At 38.7% G+C, this 27,117-nt stretch overlaps 2 protein-coding genes across 2 annotated transcripts; one reads left to right on the top strand and one right to left on the bottom strand.

The window, feature by feature from the left end:
* The first annotated feature begins 11,801 nt into the window (after nt 1-11,801).
* On the top strand, nt 11,802-13,458 carry LOC129239365 (corepressor interacting with RBPJ 1-like). The gene has a single exon (XM_054874821.1). The coding sequence runs from the start codon at nt 11,993-11,995 to the stop codon at nt 13,139-13,141; it is 1,149 nt and encodes a 382-aa protein (XP_054730796.1). The 5' UTR covers nt 11,802-11,992; the 3' UTR covers nt 13,142-13,458.
* A 7,646-nt stretch (nt 13,459-21,104) lies between these two features.
* LOC129238561 (pancreatic triacylglycerol lipase-like) lies at nt 21,105-26,221 on the bottom strand. The gene is made up of 5 exons (XM_054873621.1): nt 25,912-26,221; nt 25,612-25,847; nt 21,699-21,914; nt 21,410-21,610; nt 21,105-21,333 (listed from the first exon to the last, which is right to left on the bottom strand). The coding sequence occupies exons 1-5, from the start codon at nt 26,148-26,150 to the stop codon at nt 21,113-21,115; spliced, it is 1,113 nt and encodes a 370-aa protein (XP_054729596.1). The 5' UTR covers nt 26,151-26,221; the 3' UTR covers nt 21,105-21,112.
* Between the last annotated feature and the right edge of the window lie 896 nt (nt 26,222-27,117).

Below are 27,117 nucleotides of genomic sequence, written 5' to 3' on the forward strand. Positions count from 1 at the left end.
AAATAAGCGGAATTGTCGGTTTTGGAGTGAAGATCAGCCAGAAGAATTGCAAAAGCTACCAATGTATCCAGAAAAGGTCACAGTTTGGTGCGGTTTATGGGCTGGAAGTATCATTGGACCGTACTTCTTCAAAGATGCTGCGAATCGTAACGTAATTGTGAATGGTGAGCACTACCGTGAAATGATATCCAACTTTTTTTTGCCCAAAATGCAAGAGCTTGACTTGCATGACATGTGGTTTCAACAGGACGGTGTCACATAGCACGCGTAACAATGAACTTGTTGAGAGGCGAGTTCGGTGAGCATTTTATTTCACGTTCGGGACCTGTCAATTGGCTTCCCAGATCGTGCGATATAAAGCCTTTAGATTATTCAGACAAGCCTGCTTCAATTAACGCTTTGATTACAACATTAAAGCATTTATATGTGAGATACAGGCCGAAACATTGAAAAGAGTATGCCAAAATTGGACTAAACGGACCATTTGCAGCGCAGTCGTGGTCACCATTTGCATGAAATAATCTTCAAACATTAAATTATATGGACTGTACTACCGATTTAAATAAAAATTGCATGAATTTTTCTGAATTTTATATGTGTTTTTTTGAAAAACTTTCTATAGCTCTTAAAAAATCACCCTTTACTATATTTACTATAACTGCGCAGTTGCTTGAAATTCAGTCTTTATGTGACTTTTATGTGACTTCAATAATTACTTACCATAGCTATATAAAGGGTGATCAGATTGGAGGTACTTTACAATAGGGTTTTTTGACAGATCACACGTGACTACTGCCAAACAAAATATGTAGTTTTTTTCAGTATTCATTCATATCTCATCATGGAAATACTTACGCCTCGGACAATTGTATTACAAAAATCGGCGCTCTGTGAAAACGGCCAACTTATGGTGTTCAGCGACGAGGCCCATTTTTGCTTTAATGGCCTACGTCAATAAAGACCAAACTGAGGCTACTCAAGAACAGCCATTACACAGCCATTACAGCCATACAAAACAATCGTTTGGTGCAACCTATGGGCGGAGGAATCATCGGTACATATTTCTTCAAAGCCGAAAATTGAAGCCCGTGATATCTACAACATAAACACATTTGGTTCCAACAAGAGTACTTGCCATACAGCCCGTGAAACTATTTTACTGCGTCGTAGCGTCGTCTTTTCGGTGAATAATTTATCTCCCGTCCGGACCAATGGATTGGCCACCAAGATCGTGTGATATCACACCTTTGGACTTTTACTTTGTGGGGTATGTAAAGTTTGAATGCTTTGTGGACAAACCAGCTTCGATTGAGGCATTGGAAGTCAACATTACTTAAGTTATTCCCGAGACACCGGCCGATACCTCTGAATTGATCACCCTATATGTAAATACGACGATATCATAGTACTTTTCTGTGCGAAGTGCACTAATGGGTGGGACTCTTATATTCAATCTTGGTTACCCGACGTCTACAATATCAATTCATCGCGCCTTAACATCTACCATTTACGTGTCTCAACTTTCTTTTGTTTTTTTGGTTTTCGTTTTCAATGAGAGCGCCTCAAAAATAAATAAAAATAAATAACTGGAGCGTACACTTCTGTTAGGTTTTTGGCTGAGCTCCTCCCCATATTTGTGGTGTGCCTCTTGATGTTGTTTCACAAATGGAGAGACCCACAGTTTTAAACCGACTCCGAGCGGCACTTGGATGGACACTCGGGAGTTTGCCAGTGTCTGCCGAGCGGCGGCCGCTATTGGAAAAAACTTTCTCTATAATTTCGAAAAAACATTCATCCGAAAAAAATCTGGCAACGACTAAATTTACTTCCGATTCAAATAAATCTGCAAATGAAGCAAATAAGGTAACTAACACCTAACGAAAACATAGAGAATATTCTTAGAAGAATATTGCTTAAGAGTGAGGAAATGAAAACACAAATTTTAGTGCTGAAATATTAATTCTTTATTTGCAGAAAATCATATATTTTTTGTGCATATATGTAAAGGCAATATACTTCTTCAGGCAAAGAAATTTATTTATTCTGTTTATTTATTATTATCTTTTTATATTGTATATTCTTATTTTTTTTTCTTATATGATATTTTTTTCTAATTAACATTTTTTTTCTTTAGGTTTTTTTTGTTTTTTCTTTCTTTTATGTAAATTTGCATTAATAAATTTACCGCTTTTCTGGCGATCGCCTAGACTACAGGAACACTATGTGCTCTCTCGCGACGACCGCTTGCATGCCCCATGCCAAAGTGTTGGAAATGCCTGCCAAACGGTCCTGCTGCTGGACCATGTCCATGTCCGTGTCCATGTCCGTGTCCATGCCCATGTTTATGTCCACCGAAACGGCCGCAATGACCACCATGTCCGCCAAATGGAAATTCAGCACCAAAAGGTCCACGATGATGATGATGATGTGGATGTGAATGTGGGCCCATACCATGCGGCATCATACCTGGAAAAGCACCGAAACGAGGTAAACCCATCGTATGCCTACCTGGTGGAAATCCCCTCATAGAAGCCCATGGTCCATGTGCACCGTGCGGCCCATGACGTCCAGCCCAAGGGCCAAAATGATAGGGATGTGACCGCATTCTGCAACTTTCACTAAAGCGCCCATGTCTGCCAGCAAAAGCTTCGTTTCGACAACCTCTAGTGCCGCGCGCTTCCTCTTCATCACTTTCACTGGAACTCGTTGCTGTATTCCCACCACCCACTGCCGAACAATAAATAGCTTCGTTAAGTCGACGCTGTGCCTTTGCAGCACGCTTCATAGCCTTCCGCAATGCACGCTGTTCTCTCGCACTCGGTTCAGCTCCATCACGGGCACAACAAGCTTCAATGTTTACCATTTCGTACGCACGCACTGTGTATTTGAATTTCACAATGAATCGCCGGTTATTCACACAGCTGGGGCTGTAGTTGTATGTATATATGTGAGATATTTTTTTTAACTCTTACACGTTTGCTCTCTTTATTCGCTGTTTTTACTATTGCTCTATACGCTCATTGGACTTGTTCACTTCACTTGACTGCGCACGTTTTATTTCACTTGGGTGTAAATAAATTTCAATTTCATAAATTCCACACACTTCCAAAATTCGCAAAATTTTTCTTCGATTTTCACTTTTGGCCTTCCACTTTATTTTGTTGTGAAATTCTCTTCCAATTCACTTCAAATTTGCGTTTACGGATCTTCACTTTTTAGTTGTTGCACTGCTGTTTTGTATTGTCACAATAAACATCACTCTGCTGCTGATGGCGGTTGATTTGTTCGAGTTGCCTTTTATACTCAGTGCGCGCTCTAGACTATATACATACATGTGTGCTTTCGCTACTCACTCTGTTTTGTGCCCACTCATGCTTACTTATACATGCAATACTTATATATACCATATTTATATATACGATAGGCCACGTATGACTATTTGTTTAGCTGATATTCTCCGCAGGGAATCCCCTTGGAACCAACTGGCGCCTTTCTGGTGAAACTCAAACTATGACTAGGTCGCATTAATTTTTTGCTATTGGTGAGATTCACATTGGGCTCCGTTCTGCTTGGTCAGAACGCCTTTTTTTGCGAGTTTCGCATTATTTTTATTTTATTATTCCACCTGTATGAAAATAATCATAAAATAAATCCACAAACAGTTGAAAGTAATTTAAAAATTAAAGTTCATAAATTAAATTGGTTCATAAAAAAATTATTATTTAAAAAAAAAGTGTAAATTAAAATAGGGGCAAATTTAAACAAAATTAAGTTTCCTAAAACTTGCGTATTAGTATAAGGGATTATAAAACAAATTAAAAAAAATCGAGTCTTTCTTTAGTACGAGAATGAGTCAATAAGTCTCTGATAATAATCCACAAATTGTCTAGTCAACAATTCAGAAGAAATATAAATAAAAACATTTCTAATTATACAAAAATTAAGCTTCCTACAACGGTTTTAACAGTATGAGAGTGAATCAATCAGTCTCCAAAAATAAAGCAGAAGACGTTGCCACATTTTGTCAACATTTTGAGGGTCAAGTGAAAAAAATACATAAATAATTATTAAAAAACAATAAGTTTCCTACAACTTGTCGATTAGTATAAGAAATCATTAATAAAAAAAATTATAAATAAAACAAATTTAAAAAAAAAATCGTTTCTAGAACTAGTACGATAAAGAGTAAATAAATCCCTAAGAATAATCCAAAAGTATTCTGGTCAAGAATTAACAAATATAAACTTCAAAAATACTAGTTAAAAAAAATTAAGCTTCCCAAAACTGATTCGTTAGTATGAGGGAGATTTAGTTAGTCTCCAAAAATGAGAACTAATGCCGTTTTCACACTTTGCCATCATTTTGCGGGTCAAGAGAGAAGATATATAAAAATAATAATTAAAAGAGAATGGAAGTTAGCTAAACCTATTCCATTAATACGCGGAAGATTTAATAAGTCGTCTAAAATGAGAACAGTTGACGTTGTCACTTCAAATTCAAAATTTTTGCTGGCCAAGAGGGGTAAAATATGTTAAGTCTACTTGCCCTGACCACTTTTAGTGCCCATACGATTTCTTCACATGGGCACGCCGTTGTAAAATTATAAATGCACCACAATTTTCTTTCAATTTAGTTCATACTACAGCAAAAAAATATTAGGAAAAATATCAATCTTTCCACAAAACTTTTAAAAATTTCATCAAAACTTTAAAATTATTAACCAGAACTTTTAGTATTTTCCTGGGTGTGAATTTTGTAGCCCATAAAATTTTATTGTAACAAAGTGAAAGTTTCAAGGCACTACAAAAAACCGATGATTTTTGATTTTTATTTTATTTTATTTTTTTTGCTGAGTTGTCATGAGTTTTGTTCATACAAAGTTACAATTTTTCCACAAAATTTTTCAAAATTTCATCAAAACTTTAAATCAGAATTTTTAGTATTTTTAAACGGTGTGCAATTTTATAGCATATTGAATTTTATTGCAAGTTTCAAGTCAATACAAAAAACCCGCCATTTTTGATTTTTTTGTTTTTTTTTTGCTGAGTTGTCACGCGTTTTGTTCATACAAAGTACATACTCGAATTTTTATGTATGGAAGTAAAAGCTCAACCTAGATGTTTCCGAAAATTCTTTACATCTAAGCAAAGTAATGGTGATGATAAACCGTTTACTAGACAGAGTTAGTTTACTGGGGCGGCAGCCCTTGGTCAGGAAAAACCCGAGTCATTCCGATAACGTAGAACCGGCTGCCATGGCAAAGTAATGATCATAGGCTTTGGTTTACATTGCAAATCTGGTATTTTCCACAATAGTTGCTAATTGTTCAAATAGCACATCCGGTAAACTAGAAATTTTTTACCAGCTCGAGCTCTTCCTACAGGGGCTTTTCTTTCGCTATGTGTGTGTGTGTGATCGCTATACATACACATGCATATTTATGTAGTGTTTAATTATGCTTACTCCTCTGGGATGTACAAATCTGAGGCAGTTGTACATATGTATACATATACATATATATGTATGTGTATTTAATTAGACCCATTATTCTACCTATACATAAAATTTGTTTAAGCACGTAAATTACCAAGTCATTACCGGCATGTGCACCAATAATTTCATCACACAAGTGAAATTTCTGACTCGTATTGCCTAAAATTGTGTAATTGCGATCAAATTTACGTGTCGTGGCAGAAAATGCTCGATTTTGATGGAAGATGTACTTTGCATACATATATACATATATTTCTCACCACGAAATAGCTCGAGCTTGTGCTGGTCAATTATGGATTGTCCCTTGCAGTCTTTAAATTTAAATAGGCTCCAGCCGTGACTGCCCACTCGTAGGACAACATCAGATCAGAAACCAATCTCTCAATACTGGCTGTGATTCTCCAAGTTCAGGTTGAAGCGAATATGGGGAGATGCGCTAAACTGCAAAACCAAACGCAAACCACTGGAGGCTGTACAACGAACAACGGCACTCAGAGTTGCTACAGCCTACCGCACTGTCTCAGACGCAGCAGTTTTTGGGATCAGCGGGGAGATACCTACCTATCGACCATATGACCCGAGAACGAGTGGATGCGTATAAAAAAACACGCCGCCACTAATGCCGCGTAACGGAGATGTCAAACCATACAGAGCTGGCAAAGTCGATGGGGCACTGAATCGGGTGGCAGATGGACGGCGAAGCTCATTCCGACAATAGGTAAATGGAGGAAGGCTCAAAGGAGCTTCAGAGAAGTGGACCATTTCATAACTCAGTTCCTCTCGGGCCATGGATACTTCCGGAAATACCTATACCGCATGGGTAAGGTAACTGATCCCAGGTGCATATATTGCGAAGCATCGAACGATGACGCCGAACACAAGTTATTTAAATGCGGCAGATGGCTAGTGGAAAGGAAGTATATTGGCGTAATCGCGCCGACCAATGTGATCGGCAAGGTTCTTGAACGCGAGAATGATTGGAATGCGATTAAAAGATAAGTTAAGAGCATATTACGTAAAAAAAGATAGACCGCGACACAGTGCAACAAAGCGTAGCCTCACAGACAGAGACATAAGACGACGAGCTTATAGCATGAAGCTGGCTACAAATATGGTGGACCCCGACGTGGGTGAATAAAATAGGTCCATTTTATGGGCATCGTTCTAGGCCCTCCCGAAGTAATGCAAAAAGTAGTTCCGGGAAGGGAGTCTCCCCAGAAGAGGAGGAGGGATTATTTAAGTGACCACACCACACAACGCAGTAGGCGACGGTCGCTGCAAGTGCGAAGACATTGTGAACCCTATCTCACCCACCAAAAACCAAAAAACATTCCCCGCGAAACTAATACAGCTATGCAAAATTACATTGCTTAATACCAGCAGCGCCGTCAGAACTAAGAAGGATCTCTGCGAGTCGTTTGCGGCTATGCAAAATGACGTTGCTCAATACCAGATATTGACATAATCGCCCTTAACAACCACGCTGTTAGCTCTGTCTTTTCCAAACTGGATAAAGAGGCAAAGCGAATAGGTCTGGTGGTGAACGAGGACAAAACGAAGTACTCCTGTCATCAAACAAACAGTCGGTGTACTCGGGTATCGGCACCCACATTACTTTTTACATTTATAATTTCGTTTATCTACGAACCAGCATCAATACCGATAACAATGTCAGCCTTGAAATCCACCGGAGAAACTCCCTTGCCAGCAAGTGCTAATTCTGACTAAGTAGGCAACTGAGTGGTGAAGTTCTCTATCGACGAACAAAAATAATACTTTATAAGGTTCTCATTCTACCCGTCCTAACGTATGGCGCAGAAGCTTGGACGATGACAACATCCGATGAAGCGACGCTTGGAGCGTTTGAGAGAAAGATTCTGCGTAAGATTTTTGGACCTTTGCACGTTGGCAACAGCGAATATCGCAGACGATGGAACGATGAGCTGTATGAGCTTTACGACGATATAGAAACAGCATAGAGAATAAAGATCCAGTGGCTTCGTTGGCTGGGTCATGTCGTCCGAATGGATACAAACGCTCTGACTCTGAAAGCATTTTCTGTGATACCAGCTTGCTGTAGCGGAACAACAAGAAGACCTCCTCTACGTTGGAAAGATCAGATGTGTCCAACTGGCGCTGTTTAGCATGAGAAAGAAACTCGGTCAAAATCGCTTAAGCTCTTATTATGTTAATCGGCCAAAGAGCTACTGTTTATGGTATGGTAAAGGGTATTTTCAAAAGGTGCGCCTAGGTTTCAATCCTGGAGTAATTTCAGAAAAATCATTCATCAAAATCAAAAATCAAAATCATTGCCCCGTTTTTCTTCAAAGATGCAAATGAAAAAGCTATTACTATCAATGGACAATAGGCAACTGATTGAAGATTTTTTGTGATATCAGTTTGAAGGCCATTTTTATTTACACAAGTCACATAACTTAGAAAAACATTACATTATTGCGATTTAAATTTCCCGAAAGACTAATTTCACATAATGGGGACATAAACTGGGCACCTAGATCATGCGATCAAACGCCACTAGACTACTTTTTGTGGGGTTTCTTGAAAAGTAAAGTCTAGGTGAGTAGACCAACAACGATTCCAGAGCTGCAGCACAACATTCGGACCGAGATTGCTGAACTCAATGCGATAATGTGTGAACGAGTCCTTTGAAAATTTTGATTCTCTTATGATAGTCTGTAGATGTGCTCCAGATGAACATTTAAATTATGTAGTTTTATTTTAAAACAGCATCTAAGCGCGTGTTTTGAAAGACCCTTTCTTTTATTCATTTCTTTCAATTTGACATTCACACAATTTATCATAAAATTCCATTGTCCCCCCTTTGCATACACACACATCAAACTGTTCTTTAATTTATTGCTTTGTTTTGATGCAATGTAAAATAGAGAATCAGGGTTTTTTGCTAAATGTATTATATAATTCAACATTCCTAAATACATGCTTACATACATACATACATACAGATGCATTAAAACAAAGATTATTAGTAAGTCGCCCGTAGATAAAAATGTTCGCTCATTATTTGTATTTAAGTTTGTACTTCATTGCTGGGAGCTATTCAAAATCACCTGATTGTGTTATCAGTTTTTACATCAAAAAAAAAGGTGTACATACAAGTATATTTCGATATATTGTCGTTATCAACCTAAATAAATAAATACTGCGTAGTATAAGTTCGAACTAGAAAACAAAAATTCCAATGACGCATTTTGTATTTAGTCATCGTCATTATCATCATTAGCTTCATCATCACAGTCTTTGGCAGACCATAGATTCCGCTGTTACCTGCCACCATTTAACTCGATCATTAGTCAGCACATTCGAATTGGCAACGCTTATTGTCCTTAGATCATTTACGACAGAATCCAGCCATATTTTCCGCGGTCTTCTTCTGCTTTTCGTCTCTCCGATGTTCTGTGGTACGCAATGCTAGTAATTTTTTTTTTTTTTACATTCTGCTAATATGACCCAGCGATCCTATTCGCCAGTCTTTTATATCTTAATGCATTTTCTCTTTCTATAAGTACTTATATCGAGCTCTTCGTTATATCTTACTCGATAGGCGCCATCTGCCATGCAAAGTGGGCCGTATACTATATGCAAAGTGGACCGCATACTATATTTTTTCAAGTATTTTTTGTCATTTTTTTTTTTTTAATTTAGTCACTAGATTGGGGCGAATGCGACTAGAAATGGATCAGTACATGCATAGATAAAATAAGCTTTTTTCAAAGGTTGTCATTAAAAGTACTTTAGACATATAGACATACATATGTAAATAAAGGGTTTCACGTGGTGTATGGCTAGTAGCGCGGTCTTATTGGATCCAATGGAAAATGTTGTGGAGATCACGGGCTTCAATTTCTTTCCATGATGTCAATGCATATTAATTTGACGTAGTCACGCGTAATTTGTCAAAAAACGCATATTGAAAATAGTACCTCCAATCTGATCACCCCTTGCATACAGCTGTGCATATGAAAATAGCAGTACCCGTAAAAAATTATTTTTAAGTCATTTATTTTCTTTTCCCATAAATCATACAAAAGAAATTTTCAGTACCAAATATTAAGAGATTACAGGTGTGTGGAATTTACCGTAAATAACGGTTCTTTGTTGACGTCGTTACGTTTTTAAGTGCAACTTTGAAATAGCAGTGCCTTCAGTTTCTTAAAATTATACAAGGAATATTAAAACTGTTTCATGGACGGTCTTTAGCGATGCTGCGACTACTAACATACCAGTTAACTTCGATTATTTCTGTGATTTTATGGATATTTTCGACATTATTGACATTTTCTTTAACATCAAAAATGTCTGAATGGAATCGACGAAACCAAAATTGCACGTAATTAGCTGTTATAGTATCGGCACCACAAACACCATTCCTAATTTCAACGGTCTGGTCTGCATTCTTGCATTTTCGCTTTTATCAAAGAAAAGAAATGTACCGAATTTTCTCCATGCAACTCACTTTCTGTAACTCATACCTGAATGGAGCAAACCAAAAACAGCGAAAGAATTTTTTAGTGTGAAATGTCACCTTGACAACGAGCATAAACTTCAAATTGTTTGATTGATGCTTTACGAGATATCGATCACTATAGTCATCTGCAAAGAAAATAATGTACTTTTTTCTATTATTTAATTTAACCAATTTCTTATGAAAATATAGTTCATTCTTTTACAAGACCCATAAATTCAAACTTTGTGCAAATTTAAACAAAATTCGGCAAAATTTGAAGCTTTCAGAATTTTCCGAAAAATTTCGGTTATGCAGTTTCATAGCGCATTGCATTTTGTTATAATAAAGTGCAAGTTTGAAGTGGCTCAAAAGTCGCGTTGGCTTTTGACAATTTTGTGCCGGCGGTCTTGTGCACTTTCTCTATATAACGAGTGCTCGACATTTTTTATATGGAAGAAAACGTACAACGCCCTCAGCAAAAAACAAAACTGGCAAAACTCAATGCGATTTTGGAGCCACTTGAAATTTGCACTTTACTATTCTAAAATTTAATGTGCGTTTCGAAATTTTCTAAAAATTCTGATTAGAAAGTGTGAAGTTTTGTTACAAATTTTTAGGATTTCTTCTTAATTTGCACAAACTTTTAAACTTGGATTTACAAAGTTGACTTTTGTATAAAAAGTGGTAAAAAAGTTATTTAAATCAAATGAGAAAAAAGAAAGTTGTAGAAATGTGTCAATAAGTCCCTGTGCTATAGTTATTCAATGCTGTGTATGAAAGCAAGCAATTTTTTTTTTTAATTTTTAATACCAACGTATCAGGTGACACAAAATTAGTCACTTTTTCTGAAGATTTATAATTTTTGCAAATGGCTTCGTACGTCAATCATATTTGACACTTGTGAACTAGGCAGCTGTAGCATACAAATAAATAATCAATTGAGCGCCTTAAGGGCAAAATACATATGTATTTCCAAAGTTATTCAAAACCAAATTGGATGATTATTTTTGCGCCACCTTGGACACTAAAAAAAGTTCCGTTGATATACATACATACATACATACATATTTCAATATTTGCTTGAGCTAGCAGACATACAAACATGTTTACTAGCGATCACGGGCATACAAAATTTATTTTCTACTTAAGCTTTTTTTACCGAAGCGACGCAAATTTTTTTCTACGTATGTACATATGTTTCAACCCAATGCCCATTCTAATTTGTTTACAAACATCTTCACCGCGACGCCAGTTGTTATTATCAGCTTATAACAAGTATCAAGCAACGCCAACAACAACAATTTTTGGCACAGCAAAGAAAGCCAAACGTTAACAAACGTTAGCGTATGAGTCAGAGCAGAGTACGCATCAGAGAGCGAACGTTTTCGAAACGTTTATCGTGAGTATAAAACAGTGCTGTCCATCCCATACATCAATTGATGACACGTATTCTTACTCTCCATCGTTCAGTCGTTAGCAAACCAGCAACGAATAAACACCACGTTTGTCTGTGACGCTTAATGTATGCAATACAATGCCCTGTGAGAACTTTTTTATGCTAGAAAATGCCTTTGGCGACTTGCAATGCCTTTTATGTTACAAGTCGTTCAAAGGAAGCTATAGATATAATATCAAAAGGCATTTCGATTCCTCCCACAAAAATTTTCTACTCCAATCCAATATTTATTTATTTTGGTTTAAATTTCCCACTGGGCTGCTCCCATTCTCTCGTTCTCACTTCTACACTCACATTTTTCATTTTGGACAGCACTGGTATAAAACGTGCTGACCGTCAAGCAAGCAGCAGCAGTTGAGTAGTGAAGCTCGTAAAGAAGGCATTAAAATATACGTAGGCGAAGGCGAACCAATAAAAGTGACAAAATATTAAATAAAAAGTTGATTGAGGCTCAGTTATAACAGTTCTTGTAAATATTTACCACAATCAAAGCTGACGCGGAAGGTTAAAAGAAAGGGTGAGCGAAATATTGAAATCAATCTTTTGTTTTCGAATAAATGTCACTAGACGAGAGGGAGCAGGAGGAAGAAATCATAATGATTGAGCCAGAGGAGTGTTGCAGTCACGAACCGGCACCAGATACATCAAGAAAAAATGTGGATGAGCGCAAATTGTTGAAGAAGGCAATAAAGAAGGCATTTAAGGCACAGAAACTGCTAAATCAGGCTATCGAGCGCCTTGAGGCAGGTCAAAAACAGAAGAGAAAGCATAAACAACATAAACCCCGCGCAAGCAGCTCTTCTAGTTCTAGTTCTAGCTCAAGTTCGGGCACAAGCTCTTCGAGTTCGAGTTCGAGTTCAAGCTCAAGTGACAGTGATGTAGTTGATTTGACTGAGGTGGTACTTGAACCACCAAAGCGGCGTCATGGCCGTAAACATCATCATGGTCGCCGCCATCGTCATGGACGCGATCGTTCTCGCTCGCGTGGACACTCTCGGGGACACTCTCGTGGTCATTCTCGGGATCACTCACGCGGTCACTCGCGTGGTCATTCTCATGGACGTTCACGAGATCATCAATTGTGTCAAGTAACGCGGTTTTTTCGTGGCGCCAGCCTCCCAACAGCTCCCCCCATTCAGAAATGTCACCCCCACCACTACCAGCGATCAGATACTAGGCCAGAAACTACGCATTCTGCACATTTAGATCGAAGACCTCGTAGTCGTTCAGGATCTCGTTCTCATTCTCGCGAACGTCATGACAAACGTGGCCATAAGAAACATCACAAGAATAAGAAACACAAGAAAGTGGAGAAGCGGGAGGAGACCCGACATGGTGGTAAAGATAAACACAGTAAACGTAGTCGGTCGCATTCCCGCGATCGTTCACACTCACGTTCGCACTCGAGAGGTTGCCGGCACGGAATGCACGGATTTGTTTACAATGAGGGTTTGATGGGTAGGACAACGAGAGGTTATCCCTATTTTGGTGCATTTTCAGATAGACCATACCCACATCCACCACCGCCACCGCCACCACCGTACGTACAGCAGGGCAGAGATGGGCGTCACAGTCACAGGAATCAACATCGCTGTGGTTATCCGCATGGTCCAGTAGACGATTTTAATTCGCAATGGATGCCGCCCATATACTATGGAGAAGAGCGTGGCCGTAGACATAGAGCACATAGTGTGCCGGGATGTTAAAGGACATTGCTTGCTGCTGTCATATTTACATACATATACATATATATATATATATATAAATTACGGTAAATAATGTGAAAATATTCTCATACCAAAGATAGCAACAAGTTGAAGGACTGAAAAAAAAACAAAAAACGAGACGTAAAAAAAATATAAAAACATGAAAATTAAAAAACATCAATAAAAAATATAAAAAAATTAAAAAAACAAATATATAGAATATATTTAAAAAAGTATTAAAAACGAACAACATTTACTGCAAAAACCTATAAAATATAAAATATGATATTCACCATGCACAAATAATAAAAATACATAAGCACATTAAATATTATAAACATTTATTTACAAAGAATAAAAATATATATAAAATTTATTTGAAAATATAATAAACTGTGTTTTTTTCATTTATTCAATAAGTCTAAGGAGACATAAAATATAGTTAGGTCATCTGATGGAGCTGAACTATTTTGGTCAGTAAAAGTAATCGTGAGTACGAACTCAACGATTGTGCGGACTCACCCCCACATACATACATATTTATATTTGTGTATAGCGAGTCGAAACTCTTTTTCAGATGACGCAAGTATAAATCTTTGATAAAAATATTAAAATTGAATTTAGGCAAAAAAATACAATAACATATTTTCTCATTACTATTTAGTTTTGAAGGGCCTTCTTGGGATGGGAATTTTTTTGATTGTTTTTCAACTAAATGGAACTTTTCAGCAAAGACGGTCAAAAACTGTAATTTTGAATATTAGGTGGCGCTGGGATCGAGAGTTTGTTAACTTTCTAACCCAAGAGATATGCCGAAGAACATTGAACATTTGGCACATTCGATGGCAACCACTTGTAAAAAGAACATCCGAAATAGGTTAAATTTTAAATTTACTTACACTTGCACCATTTTATCCAGCAAATGAACGTTTAGATGGGATTCCTCAAGTAGGTTTCAGTATATTTTTTTTTAATTTACAACATTTACAGAGCGATGGTCCGGTCTAGAGCGTGGCAGAACTGCTTGTCCGGTTTTGTGACAAGCCCGTACAGAAAACTGTCGAATTTTTTTTCTAGAACTTGGTAGAAAAGACGTTCGCTTGATGGTCGGCATTATTACAGGACACAGGAGGCTAGTACTGAGCATTTTCTCTGTGAGTGCCCTGCCTTTGTTAGAGTAAGGCTACGAATTTTGGGTTCGGATGTCATGATGCCATTTTTTTCAAACTGGAGGATAATCTCAGATTTGACAAAGAATCTGGAAAATTTCATCAATTTTGTGTATGGGACCTGCGCTGTCATATGAAAAACATACTCCATAGCATTATTTTTAAGCCTCCATTTAGAGGTTTTAAGAGGTCATTGTGGCTGATTTTCGGTGCGAGGTGGATGTCTAAACTATTGTCATAAAGCCGTGCCGCCAGACAAAACTATTTTAGACTCGTCAGTCCATAAAATATTGCGCCACTTGTCAGCTGTCCAGTTAGCATGAGTTCTTGCGATTTCCAAACGTTTTGCTTTACGTTTTCGTGTCACGATTGGCATTTTTTCGTGGGCTGCGAGCTGCTAATCCAGCTACTCTTTGCCTCTACGTACAGTTTTGTCAGAAATATTTAAGTTCACCGTTTTTTTTTTTTTTTTTGTGGCTAATGAGGCTCTGTTTGGAGCGCCTTACAATTCTGCGATTGTCTTGCAGGAAATTTTTTGTTTTTATTAAACCATTGGGCGAAAATAATGGATTTCTTTTTCCCCAAACTAATATGATTGCTTAAAAATAAATGGGCTTTCAAAAGACGCGCTAGATGCTGTTTTAAAATAAAGTAGGTAAAAATTTAGTTTCTTTTTTTTTTTTACCAAATCCGCCAAGCAATCGAGTCACGAATGCCTCCTTGTTGAGAACGTTGAGATATCGAAGTTGACGGTTGGTTGCACTACAGCAGCAATATTCTCAACAGAAGGTAAAGTTTTTGGCCTGGCCTTTCTATCCTCGACAGAACCAGTTTCTTGAAATTTGCTCGCCATTCGGATGAATTGTCGACTCATTCGGATGATTATTTGCACCAAAAAAATCACCAATTTCGCGGTATATTGTTCTTAAAGATCGACCATTTTCACAATAAGTTTCAATCATTTGGACGCATTGTTTCATCGTGTAAAAGTGTGCATCTGTCAACTTGAGTAACAAAGATAACATAAAAGAAGGTACCGTCTAGGAAATATTCACTACTAACATGTAGGCCAATCCATCTTCTCCAGTACATCAGCAGCCCTGGCTCGTTGTAGTTATCTACCTGTTGGAGCTCTCAAAATGGTATCCAAACGGCGCTTTGGTGCTACTTGGGGAGTTCCCGAGTGGTACTTCAACCATTTCACTTCCCTACATCTAGGTGTCACTTTTGAAATACTCTTTAGATGCACAATTATACCGCCACTATAGACGTGTCAAAAATTAAAACTAAAAAAAACATTACCATGAGCCCACAACACTCTTCATACATAAATATACTGCTAGATACATAGTTTTTCAATTTAAAAAAAAATTAAATATTATTGGAAAGACTGTATACTTTTTGAAGCCAAATAACCATCGTTTGCGTCGCATTTTGCCTGATTGTTAGTGGAGGTGGAGGTGTGGTCTGAGTGACACAACCCAGCCCCAATTAACACAAAAGATGCCATTTTGATACATCACTTGTAGAACCACTGCTTTTTATTAGTCGCACCAATTTGATTTCTATTCTTGATTCTATTGTGGCCCTATGCACCCCATCTGCCTACCTCGTCTATTGTCTTTTCTGCAATTTCTTTCAAGTTAACCATCGATAATTATCCCAGCATTCTGTGTCGTAGGACATCCAGACTTGGGCACTCACACAGATAGTGAAAGACGGTTCCCTTAGATTATTCCTGATTGCAGCTTTTTCATCTATCGTTGTATGGTTACCCCATCTTCCTGGCATAACCTCCCAAGGCCAGTGACAAGCTAATGTTGCCGTTATTCTGTTTATGTTTGCTCGTGGCTTTCTTACAAACTCGTCAGTTCTGGATTTATTGAAATTGGGCCACGTTTGTTTATTTACTTTACAGGTATCCATGTTAGTCCATTTGTCAACGACCTGTTTCCGGAATAGCGAAAAGATCTCCCATTTGCGCACGCCTTGGGGACAGCCCATTTCTACCACTTCGGATTCGTTATACGGTGCCATCTGTTTTACCATTTCATCGTTTCCTTCTATGTTCCTGTGGCCAGCTACCCAGATGTAAGTGATGTATGCCGTGCGCGCTAAAGCAGTAAGTTCTTCTTTGCATTGTCTGACGATTTCTAAATTGGTTATGGGGGACTTTAAGGCTAAGGTGGCTCTTTGACTATCTGAAAAAATAGTTGTTGAGAACGATTTCCAAATATCCTTCAAGATTCCCTTATCCCGGAATCTTCTGCTTGAAAAATCCTACTCCAATTTCCCAGGCGAAAAGGCTTGGAAGTTTCGAGATCTTTTGAATATATATCACCGTTGACGCTGCAATCCATCTCGGATCCATTTGCGTAAAGTGCACTTGTATTTTCTTTGACCAACGAATTCAAATCCCATTTCTTTCGCGTGGGAACTTTACCCTAAACTCTGTTATAGAGTCTAGGGTTGCGGTAGTAAAATATTCTTCTTTTTTCATAGCGTTACAGCGCGGGGTGCGTCAAAGCTTCCTTCAAAATGCTCCTCCAAAGCGGTCTATCTTGAGCTGTTGCTTCGTAGTTACGTATTCCAACTTCTTAAGATCGTGTTCCACTGCGTCTATCCAACGGTTCCTCGGTCTGCCTTTGGCCTTCACGCCCATTAGCTTTCCTGTCAAGGCTTTCTTCACGGTACAGTCAACAGGCATACGGATCACATGTCCTAACCATCTTATGCGCTGCGCTTTAACAAAACGCACAGCTGTCTCGTTCTGAGTTAGATCGTTCACTTCCGAGTTCAATCGGATTATATAGGTACCATCATCTATTCTTATTGGGCCAAAGATCTTTCTTAAAATTTTTCTTTCCATGCGAGCAATCTGAGCACAATCATCAACCTTAAGAGTCCATACCTCACAACCATATGTTAGGATTGGTCGAATAAGAGTCTTGTACATAGTGAACTTTGTAGCTTTAGACAAAAGTCGGGACTTGATCAAGTTAAGGTGGGCGTAATACGTTTTGTTGGCGGCGTTGAAGCGATCCCCGACTGCGGAAGTTCAATCACCGCTACATGCGAACATAACTCCTAGGTACTTAAAATGCTGCACTGCTTCACATGGAAATTTGGCATCTGTGCAGGCCGCCTCGGTTTTTGGTTTTGCCCTCGTTTACAAAAAACCCAATATCGTTCGCAATTTTCTTAATTTTCAAGAAAATTTCTTTTAAGTCATACCTATTTCTTGGGAGAATAGCGAAGTCATCTGCATAAGCACATATTTGGGTTGCTTTTGTCATCAAGGTACCACCTTTGTTGACTTCCCTTACGACAAAGTGCAGCATCAAATTGAATATGACTGTTGATAAGGCATCACCTTGTTTTACACCTGTTTCAATAGGGAACGACTCTATGAGCTTCCCTTGAATATCACTTTTGCTTATGTATTTTTGAGCGTTGCGCTAACGAGCCTTATTACTTTGGCAGGTATTCCAAGAATAAGCAATATGTGCTGGATCCTATCTCTTTTAACACTGTCGAAGGCTTGTTTGAAATCAATGAACAGGCAGTGAACATCTAGCCCGTATTCATAGTGTTTTTCAAACATTTGGATAAGTACGAAGCATTGGTCGATTGTAGACTTGCCTCTACAAAATCCGCATTGGTAGTCTTCAATTATTCTTTCAGCATACTCGTTGATTCGTTCATAGAGAACATTTGTAAAGAGCTTGTAGGCCGTGTTAAGCAGTGAGATACCACGATAATTACCGCATACTCTCTTATCACCTTTTTTGTGTACTGGGAAGATTATGCAACCTAGCCGATCAGATGGCATGGATTCTTTTTCCCATACGTCTATTATTAAATGGTGGAGGCACCTATGTAACTCCTTACCACCTTCTTTCAGGAGTTCAGCCGCTATAGAGTCTTCGCCGCTTGCCTTTCCATTTCGAAGCTTTTTAAGAGCCACGATAATTTCGTCAAATTCTGGTGGAGGGATGATGTTTTCAGCTGTAGCTATAGGTCCCCAAGGTGAATGCTCTTCTTGATACTTATTATTTAGAAGATTGTCAAAATGTTGTTGCCATCTTTCTAAGATTTCTTGGTCAGTTTGTAATATATAACCATTTTCAGATAAGCAAATATTTATTCTAGACTGAAATACTGTTTGGTTTTTAATTTTCCGATAAAACTGAGCCGCGTTACACTTTGCATTTAATTCCATTTCCTTAATTTTATTTTTGATGGATCCTTTTTTCTTTTTATTCATAACTTTTCTACCTGCCGATCTTTTTGAAACATATTCCGCTCGCGCTCTGCGGGTGCCGCTCGTTATAAAGTTGCGCCAGCTTTCATTTTTTGCACTATTAAGCTCTTTACATTCATCATCAAACCATTTTTTTTTTTGGATTGTTTCGGCAAGTAGCCAAGCACCTCCTTGGCCGAGCTATATAGATATGCTCTTTGCTACCGCTTTCCATTCCTCTACAGCATGATTTGGGCTAAGTTCATCCAATTGCCCACTCAACGTAGATTGGAAGCTGATTTTAATTTCTTTATCTAAATAAAGCTTTTCTAAATTATATTTTTCTCTCTTGAAGTTATTTTTAGACGCAACAACTGCCAAATGCTGCCTTAATCTAATTTTTATCAAATAATGGTCAGAGTCGCAGCAAGTTTCTCGGAATGAACGAACGTCAAGTACTGAGGTAGCATGCCTCCTGTCTACCAGCACATGATCTATCTGGTTAGCTTTTCGGCTTCCAGGGACTTTCCACGTTTATTTGTGGATGCGCCTGTGTTGGAAAGAAGTACTGCTGATCCATAAGTTATTTTCAGTTGCAAAGCTTATTATGTATTGGCCATTATCACTAGTAGAATTGTGTGGAGAGTGCATCCCAGAGACCTCTTTCACAAACTCTTCCTTGCTGATTTTAGCGTTAAAGTCGCCCAGTAATATTAACATACTGGAGCCGGCGATTTTATTGCACTCTTTAGAAAGCAAATCGTAAAAGGCATCTTTTTCTTCATTTTTTGCAGCTTCAGTTGGAGCGTATGTTGAAAATATTGTCACCGCTTGGAATTTGCCTTTCAATTTAAGGATACATAGTCTATCAGTTACGGGCTGAAAGAAAATCAGATTCTTTCTTATTTTTTTGCTGACATAAAAACCAACTCCGTTTGCTCCGTTTTTTTCGCTTCCGCTAAAAAACAACGAATGGTCTCGCTTTTGAATTTCTCCGAAATTTTTCCAACGAATTTCTTGCAAAGCTACCACATCAAAACTGTATCGCATTATTTCGTCAGCAATTTCCGCAAAAATTCCAGGTTGCAACATAGTGTGTACATGCCATGAACCGAATTTTACATCGTTGTCCTTTAAACGTTGCGTGGATCGTCTATAGATGGGGTTGTACTTTATCCGAGGCTTTTGTGAAGGTGTCATGACTTATTGTTTTTTACGTGAAATGGGGGTGTTGCGGCAGGAATTTTTACCTGCGCAGGGCGACAGCATTTGCTCAGCGCCAGGGTGAGGTTGTCATTTGAAGAGGAGAGGCTATAGATTTCGCATCACTTTCCCATACCCCCAGCATGTAGTAAAATCTGGTGATTTGCTAGTAAGCCTTTCCTCTGCTCCTTCTTAATTGGCGCGATAACCGCTTATGCGATTTTGGTCGAGTTTAACAAAGCGCACCAGTCGTTTCCTCCTCTATGTTGGAAAGATCAGGTGGAGAAGGACTTGGCTTCACTTGGTGAGTCCAACTGGCACCGGTTAGTTAGTAAGCCTTTGGCTATCTAAAACAACGCTATGACCAAACATCCTGGCGTTCCAAAACCCACCTTCCTTTATTCTGAAGACGGTATTCGTTGCTGTTAGTCGGAGTTGGAAGTCTATTGGTAACAGGTAGAGCATGACATTAAGTGCCTCTGTTGGACAGGGCTTGTTAGCCAGCTAACGTTGTACTTTTTGTCTAATATTCGCCACCATGAAGTAGCTAGCAGATTAAGTTAAAAAAACACCACAACAATATTTCTGTTTTGTATTATTATTTTAAGTTCTCAAGGTCTTAAAAAACACCCGGTACTTGCCCTAACCACTAAACGACTACTTCTGGTTGCAAAGTTATATGCAGGCCTCTCATTTTTATGAACAATTATAAACAAAATATTAAGAAAATTTTCTTTATACTACAACAAAATCTATACAACACAAAGTTTCAAATGTTGCAAAAAATTGTTCCAAATTCTTCTTCCGATCTTTATGACTTTTTGAATTTATATTTTGAAGATGATATACTTTTAGAATATGCCATGAAAAAATTTTCGATTTTTTAGTCCAACACAAGATATGTAACCCCTTAATTTTTTAACCAGAACTTTTAGAATTTCTTAATGTATGCAGTTTTATAGTCCATTAAATTTTAGTGCAGCAAAGTGAGATGGTGTTGGTGATATACGAAAAAAATCAACACAGCCTATCGCTTATGTTACTTCGCTGCCGTCTGAACAGCAACTGATTAAACGGGTATGAAAAATAGTATAACCGGCGATGTAACAACGGAAGTTACTCTCACAATTTTGCTTCGGAGGGCCAAATCTGGCAATTTATCATCATTGGTAGAGTGCAGAATAATTTAAGTTGTTTCACTCTACGGTCAAATGCAAAATAGAAAAAAAAATTGGAAACCCCCATACCGGAAAACCCGAATACGAATCTGCAAATAATTACGTAATATTTCAAATTAGATAACTCTAGGCATATATTTAGTTAAGGAAATTATCAAATCATATCACATAAAAAGTTTTAGTCCTCAAGACCCAATGCATAGCTTGGCTTACTTCCAGTTTTCAAGTAGTAGATACCGCGTGCGTTCATTGGCACAGGATCGCCCATTTGTATCTTGGCGCCAGTACAATTTCTAGCTATCATCTCTTCCAACGACGGACAAGGTGTCGCAAAGAAACCCTTGTCGCTGTGTATAGATTCTGCAAAATACTCATATGAACGTCCATGGCTGCATCCAGCTGAAAATCAAATAACAAAACAGCTCGAGTACTTCTAAATAAAAAAAATTATGTTTAAAATTTTTCTATTACATACTGAAAATCTGTGAGATTTCGGTACAACCCGGCTGTGGTGCGCCGCCGCCATTTGGATAGAAATCTACAAAACCGATAGGTTCCCGAAAACCTAAAATGCCACCGCAGCTATGAATGACGTCAACAAAATCACCATCCGAGGGATCTAAGTGATGCTCCGGTCCACTGCAGTTTTCAAACGCAGGTCTGGCAGGATCGAGGCCTATAGTTCATATAGACAAAAATTTGTGTTTGTATATATCTAAGATTCCGTGGAGCTTTGACGGAAACTATGTATAGTATCATCTCACCTGTGACTCTACCAACGCGATATTTGGTATATGAGCCGGCGTAGCCCATTATATGCGCACCTAAACTGTGTCCGATCAGATGTATACGCTTGGAATCTGCATCTTTCTCTTCAACTAGCAGATCTATTAGTTTGGCAACAGCTCTGCCCACCTGCACTGTGTAACGAGCGGGTTTCAGGTAGTAAATGTTATCCGCTTGATCACGCCAGTTAATTGCTAGGGAAGATAAATATTCTTTTTTTCAACATCTACATACACTGATCTGTGATTTTTAAGCTCGCGTGGAATCTTCCGAAAACAAGATAATTGTGTAGCAATTGAATGCAATGCAGTTTTTGCAGGACCAACCTAACCTAACCTTAACTTAAGACCTACTTTTTCTATCTTTAGTTATTGACTAATGCCGGGATAGCAACAAAGTACCGTCTCGATGTGGGGAGAAGCTTGAGAACATGTGGTCTGCTCTTGGAAAGATGGGCCTAGCGTCAACTCAGCGACCGCCGGGTTAGTGTGCAAACGTGCAAACTCGTAAGATCCTTCTGTCCGCACCTATTGTAGATCGGAGGCGCTCGAGGGAACTTCTGGATTTACTTGAAATGTGGAACTCTCGAATTTGCGTCCTTACCGGGCATTGTTCGTTAGGTATCCATGCGGTGGGACTTGAGACTCAAGTGCTTGTGCAGAAGCTGTCCGAAGGATGAGGTGGTATAATTTCACCACCTTTTCCTCGGCTTATTGACTACACCTGCGGATATAGCAGGCTCAAACACTACGTACCTGCGTCATCAGCAGCTTGAAGCGGCTAACGCAATTTAATTAGTCACCGTTCGGTAATCATTCTCCAATCCAAAGCCTTTCCTTCTTATCTTATTTTAAGGTAAAACTCAACCCATATGAATTTGATAATTATGCAGCAGGAGTAATACATCGTCATTACTGACGGAAGTTGGTGGAGTAGATACGTCCGTCTATTGGTTCTATTGGGGTTGAGCTCCAACAAGGAGCTCTCTGTAGTTAGCTCATAAGCGATCCCTTTTACGGAACGTTTCGGTGATGAGAAACCCAAATTATTTTTACCAAAAGGTAGCTGCATTCAAAAGTGTTTTGTATTGCTAAACCAGTCCCGATTTGTTTATAAAATCGAAGAGAACCAAAATATCAGTCATAAAATCAGGGAAATGGAATGTGGGGCGAGAAAATCCGAGCACTCATTTCATGCCTTGGTAGTTCCAAACAAACATGCCGAATTTCCTTTCCAAATCAGACCTCAACGGAAGAACAACCCAAACAACTCAAAGAACACATATCGCTCATTTGCTACAATGGAGTCATAATCCAAAAAACCAAAATGTCGCCAAAAACGTATTCATAGTTTTTATTTACTATTCCTACCTAAGTAAAAGGAAATATATTGCATATTTTCAGCTAAGATTTTTACACATCATGGAAAAGAGCCTACATATCTTAAAAAAATGTGTGGATGTAGGAAAATACTCAGAAGAGGTCTTACTAAACCTAAGTTTACGGTTACCTGACAACTTCGGCGTTCTTCAGTCTAAACTAACAGTTCTACGAGAGCTAGCAATTTGGCTGCACCGGTACTTCTCTTCAGGTATAATTCAATGTAGTAAGTTTCTAAATGAATCAGCTGTGCAAGTCACTACTAAACTCTATCTAACAAATCAGTTTTTTTTTAATGCAGGGAAGATTGAAGTCACAAATTAGCTATGTACGTTATCCAGACGAGTTTCATCATCAAAGCAAAGTACTTTCATGACTAGTACAGGTCAGTGCAGTCAGATATGCAAAGGAAGATGGAGGATTTCCTATTGAATAACTTTTGCCACAGCTGCAGAGGCAAGAAAAAGTAGAGGCGCTATCGCCGCCACCATTTAACTCTAGTCGCATTGCTTTTCCTTTATAATTTTTCTTAAATACCAAGGCAGAAACTAGTCTCAACAAACAAGAGTCGAAATTTACTAGAACTTAAAGAACTCTCAAATAGTACGAGAATGGATCACTTCCTGCCACAGTCTAGACTTTATACAATATGAGTCTCTTTAAGAGCCGCAATATGAGAAAAATGCCGTCGAACTATGGAAGTTTACACATGGGGACACCTGGGGACACCTGGCAAAAGTGTTGCCTATGCACCATGGAAGATCTCTGGGTGGAAACCATACAGACTATATCTACTCCAGTGGGCATACAGCGCACACAAATGAGATGAGGAAAACTAAGGTGATGCTGAAACTGGTTAGATTGGGTTGAGCAACACATATAAGTAGATTGAAAATGTTCATAGTATTAGCAGGATTTAACAAATCAACCACAGTAAACCTAATTTCACAGGGCCTGTTTAGCCTTTGGTCAATGACCGATTCCTCTCTCTCTCTCTCTCTCTCTCTCTCTCTCTCTCTCTCTCTCTCTCTCTTTCTCTCTCTGTTAGCTTCACAGTCTGTGTGGGCCATAACTTCATCAACAATCCTCCTAGAGTTCATTCTCTCTCTTGCTTCATTTCTCCAATTACAAAATGACCCACTCCGAGCCTTATAGATATATGTCCCTCTTCCAGCAGCCTAAATCGTAGCTTGCTAAATGCTTAACACACAGATGGACTTGTATGGATAGGAAGCTAAATTGGGGGCTCACAGTCGCAGATAGAGTACGCATAACTATGATGGCGCTGTACTCTTGCGGAAGGCTAATTGGAAAGAAAATGGGAATGATACACTGGCTGTACACAGCAGTGATTAGGCCTATTCTCTACTATGGTATGGTAATATGGTGAAATGCCTTTGAGAAGGGTGTGAACATCACAGGAATTTAGAAGGTTCAAAGACTGACACGATGTCAACCGCACCATCGTAAGCTTTACATGCGACATTAAACTTACTGTCGGTAGATCTGCAGGCAAAATATATGGCGCGTAGTGCGGCAATAAGGCGGAAGACCCGTCAACTGTTGCCTACTCTTAATGCTAAACGCACAGAATCTCTGCTAAGCCAAAATAAGCACACTGATTTCAGTGATTACGGGCACTGCCTAATAGGTAGGCACGCCCAAAGGATGGGTGTGCAAGCACATGGCTGTAGCACTGTAGAAGTTGTCTGGATGAGGAAGAGTAGGAGACAATACTTCACCTTCTGTGCCATTGTCCTGCTCTATCCAGACGGATAGAGTTCAGTTCTGCAGAAATCGGAGATATTCTAAAATTTTTGAAAAGCACACACTGGTTTTAGGAGAGATAGGGAAAGCTCCCCACAAGACATCACAAAAGGCTATTAGCCTGAGTGTGTCCCACAGGACAACGGCTTCAACCTAAGCTAACCTAACCAAACAGATAACGTACTCCCTTACCTTCTTTATTTCCTGTATTTTTTCTTCATGGCGAGGCCCATGTTCAAGGCGGAGATCAGTAACAAGTCAACAGTCCCACTAGAAGCCTTGAATATCGTCTCTTACGATATACATAGTTAAAGCTTAAATAACTTAACATATTCCACACTACTGATTGACAAACATAGAACCAGGGCGAAACAGAAAAAAGTATGTAAATGAACTGAAGGGTTAACCAACTTAAGCACATAATTCGATGTGAATTTTTGAAAATATGAAAGCTACATTGAGCTATCCCCGTTATTGTGAGTTGTAGACTGGTGTTCGCCTAATGTCATCTTACAAAAAATATTCAAATATTACTCATGCCATACAACATGGATTGTCCTAGAAAAATACCAAGATTAAGCAAAGATCAATTACTGAAAACTGAAGAGTTTCTTTTGCGTAACAAAGTAATCCAAATAGGAGTGGGGGAATCTTTGCATCTACAACAACACAATACAGTGAGCTCAGTCGAAAGGCTATTCAGATTCACACATTTTCTTGCCGCTGTCACTTAACCTAATCTTACCGAAAATATTCAAATTGCCACGCATGGCATATGCACCGCGTATGGATTGTATGGAATCACTAGTAGTACTCGATTTCCAGCCGTGCACCAAAATTTTCGTGTCTAGATCAGCATTGAATTTTTCCGCCATCTCTTCCCAAGTATCGCGCTTTTGCCGACTATGCGCACCCGCTCCTTGCCTGTTGTCGTCATTGGCGACCGATATTTGCACTGTTGTAGTCACATCGCTATTCGCTCTGGAAGTGAGTAATTACGCGTATTTTAACTTCTAAAACTCAAAACATCAAAATCAAAATTTACCTATCAACAAGTTCCACATTAACAAATTCAGGCATGTCATCTTGCTGACTATCCTCTGGTGGTTCAACTAAGTAAGCAATTTGCGGGTTACCATCGCCATCAGGCATCCACATCCACGTTTTACCGTAATCCTCCTCATTGTGCTCAACCTGTGCAGTGTCCAATGCAAACACTGACAATAAATTTAGTGCAAGTAAAAGCAAAATCACACGCATTTTTCCGTGGAGTGATGTTTCCATCGTTGGCCGTTCAAACCAAACTAAACAATTCTAGTTTAAATAATCCATACTTTTGTGTTTAAATGCTTAATTATTTATGCTAAGACCATTTAAAACTATTCGAACTCTTTTATCGCCATGTAAAATGCCTTGAGTTACATGCGGAACCTTATTTCCGGCATTTGCCTTCTGCCACCCACTGCTAAATGGGCCAGATAAAAGCACTTAACATTGCCACCTAAAAACGAAAGAAGCAGAATTATCGCAATAATTTTCCAAAGCTTATTGCAATACGCCCGCATAAAAGTTTAAATTGAATTACTTATCTTTTCATTTAATTAATTATTTATAATAGGTTTTTTCAAATCAATGCCATGATATCGAACGCCTATTATTCTAATAAAGATTATTGTGCCAACGTCAAAATTTCAAGAGCGTGAATCATGCAATTACACTAGTCTACAAGTTAAAAAAATTATTCCAAATATTGCGTATATTAAATATTTCAATATTATTATGTCAAAAAGGACTACTTTCAAATACTACTTTACTGACTACTCCTACCCGGTCATCGGCATCTCCTTGACAGTTGTTAAAGGGGAACTGCACAAATTATTTCTCAGGAAAGCGCAGGAAAGATGGAGCTCCATTTCTTCATGTGCTATTTCGAAAACCCTTTGGCCTCAATACGATATACGAAGGACTCCTCGCCATTCAATTTCCAAACTCGTAGCTGTGTTTACCGGTCACTGGACGATCGGCACAGACGCGGAAAAGCTAGGGTTACCATTTAACCCCTATTGCAGAAGCTGTAGGACCTTTCAGAGAAGGAGACAGTAGAGCATTTTCTCTGTAAATGTCCGGGTTTGGGAGCTAAACGACTAAGGTCGCTGCGTGCTACTTTATTCGTCAGTCTGGGGCAGTGCGCCAAACTAAATCCAATCAATCTTCTCCATTATATCAACAGCTCTGGCTGGCTGTAGATATC

Source organism: Anastrepha obliqua, chromosome 2 (genome assembly GCF_027943255.1).
Source record: "Anastrepha obliqua isolate idAnaObli1 chromosome 2, idAnaObli1_1.0, whole genome shotgun sequence".
NCBI classification, from domain to species: Eukaryota; Metazoa; Arthropoda; class Insecta; order Diptera; family Tephritidae; genus Anastrepha; species Anastrepha obliqua.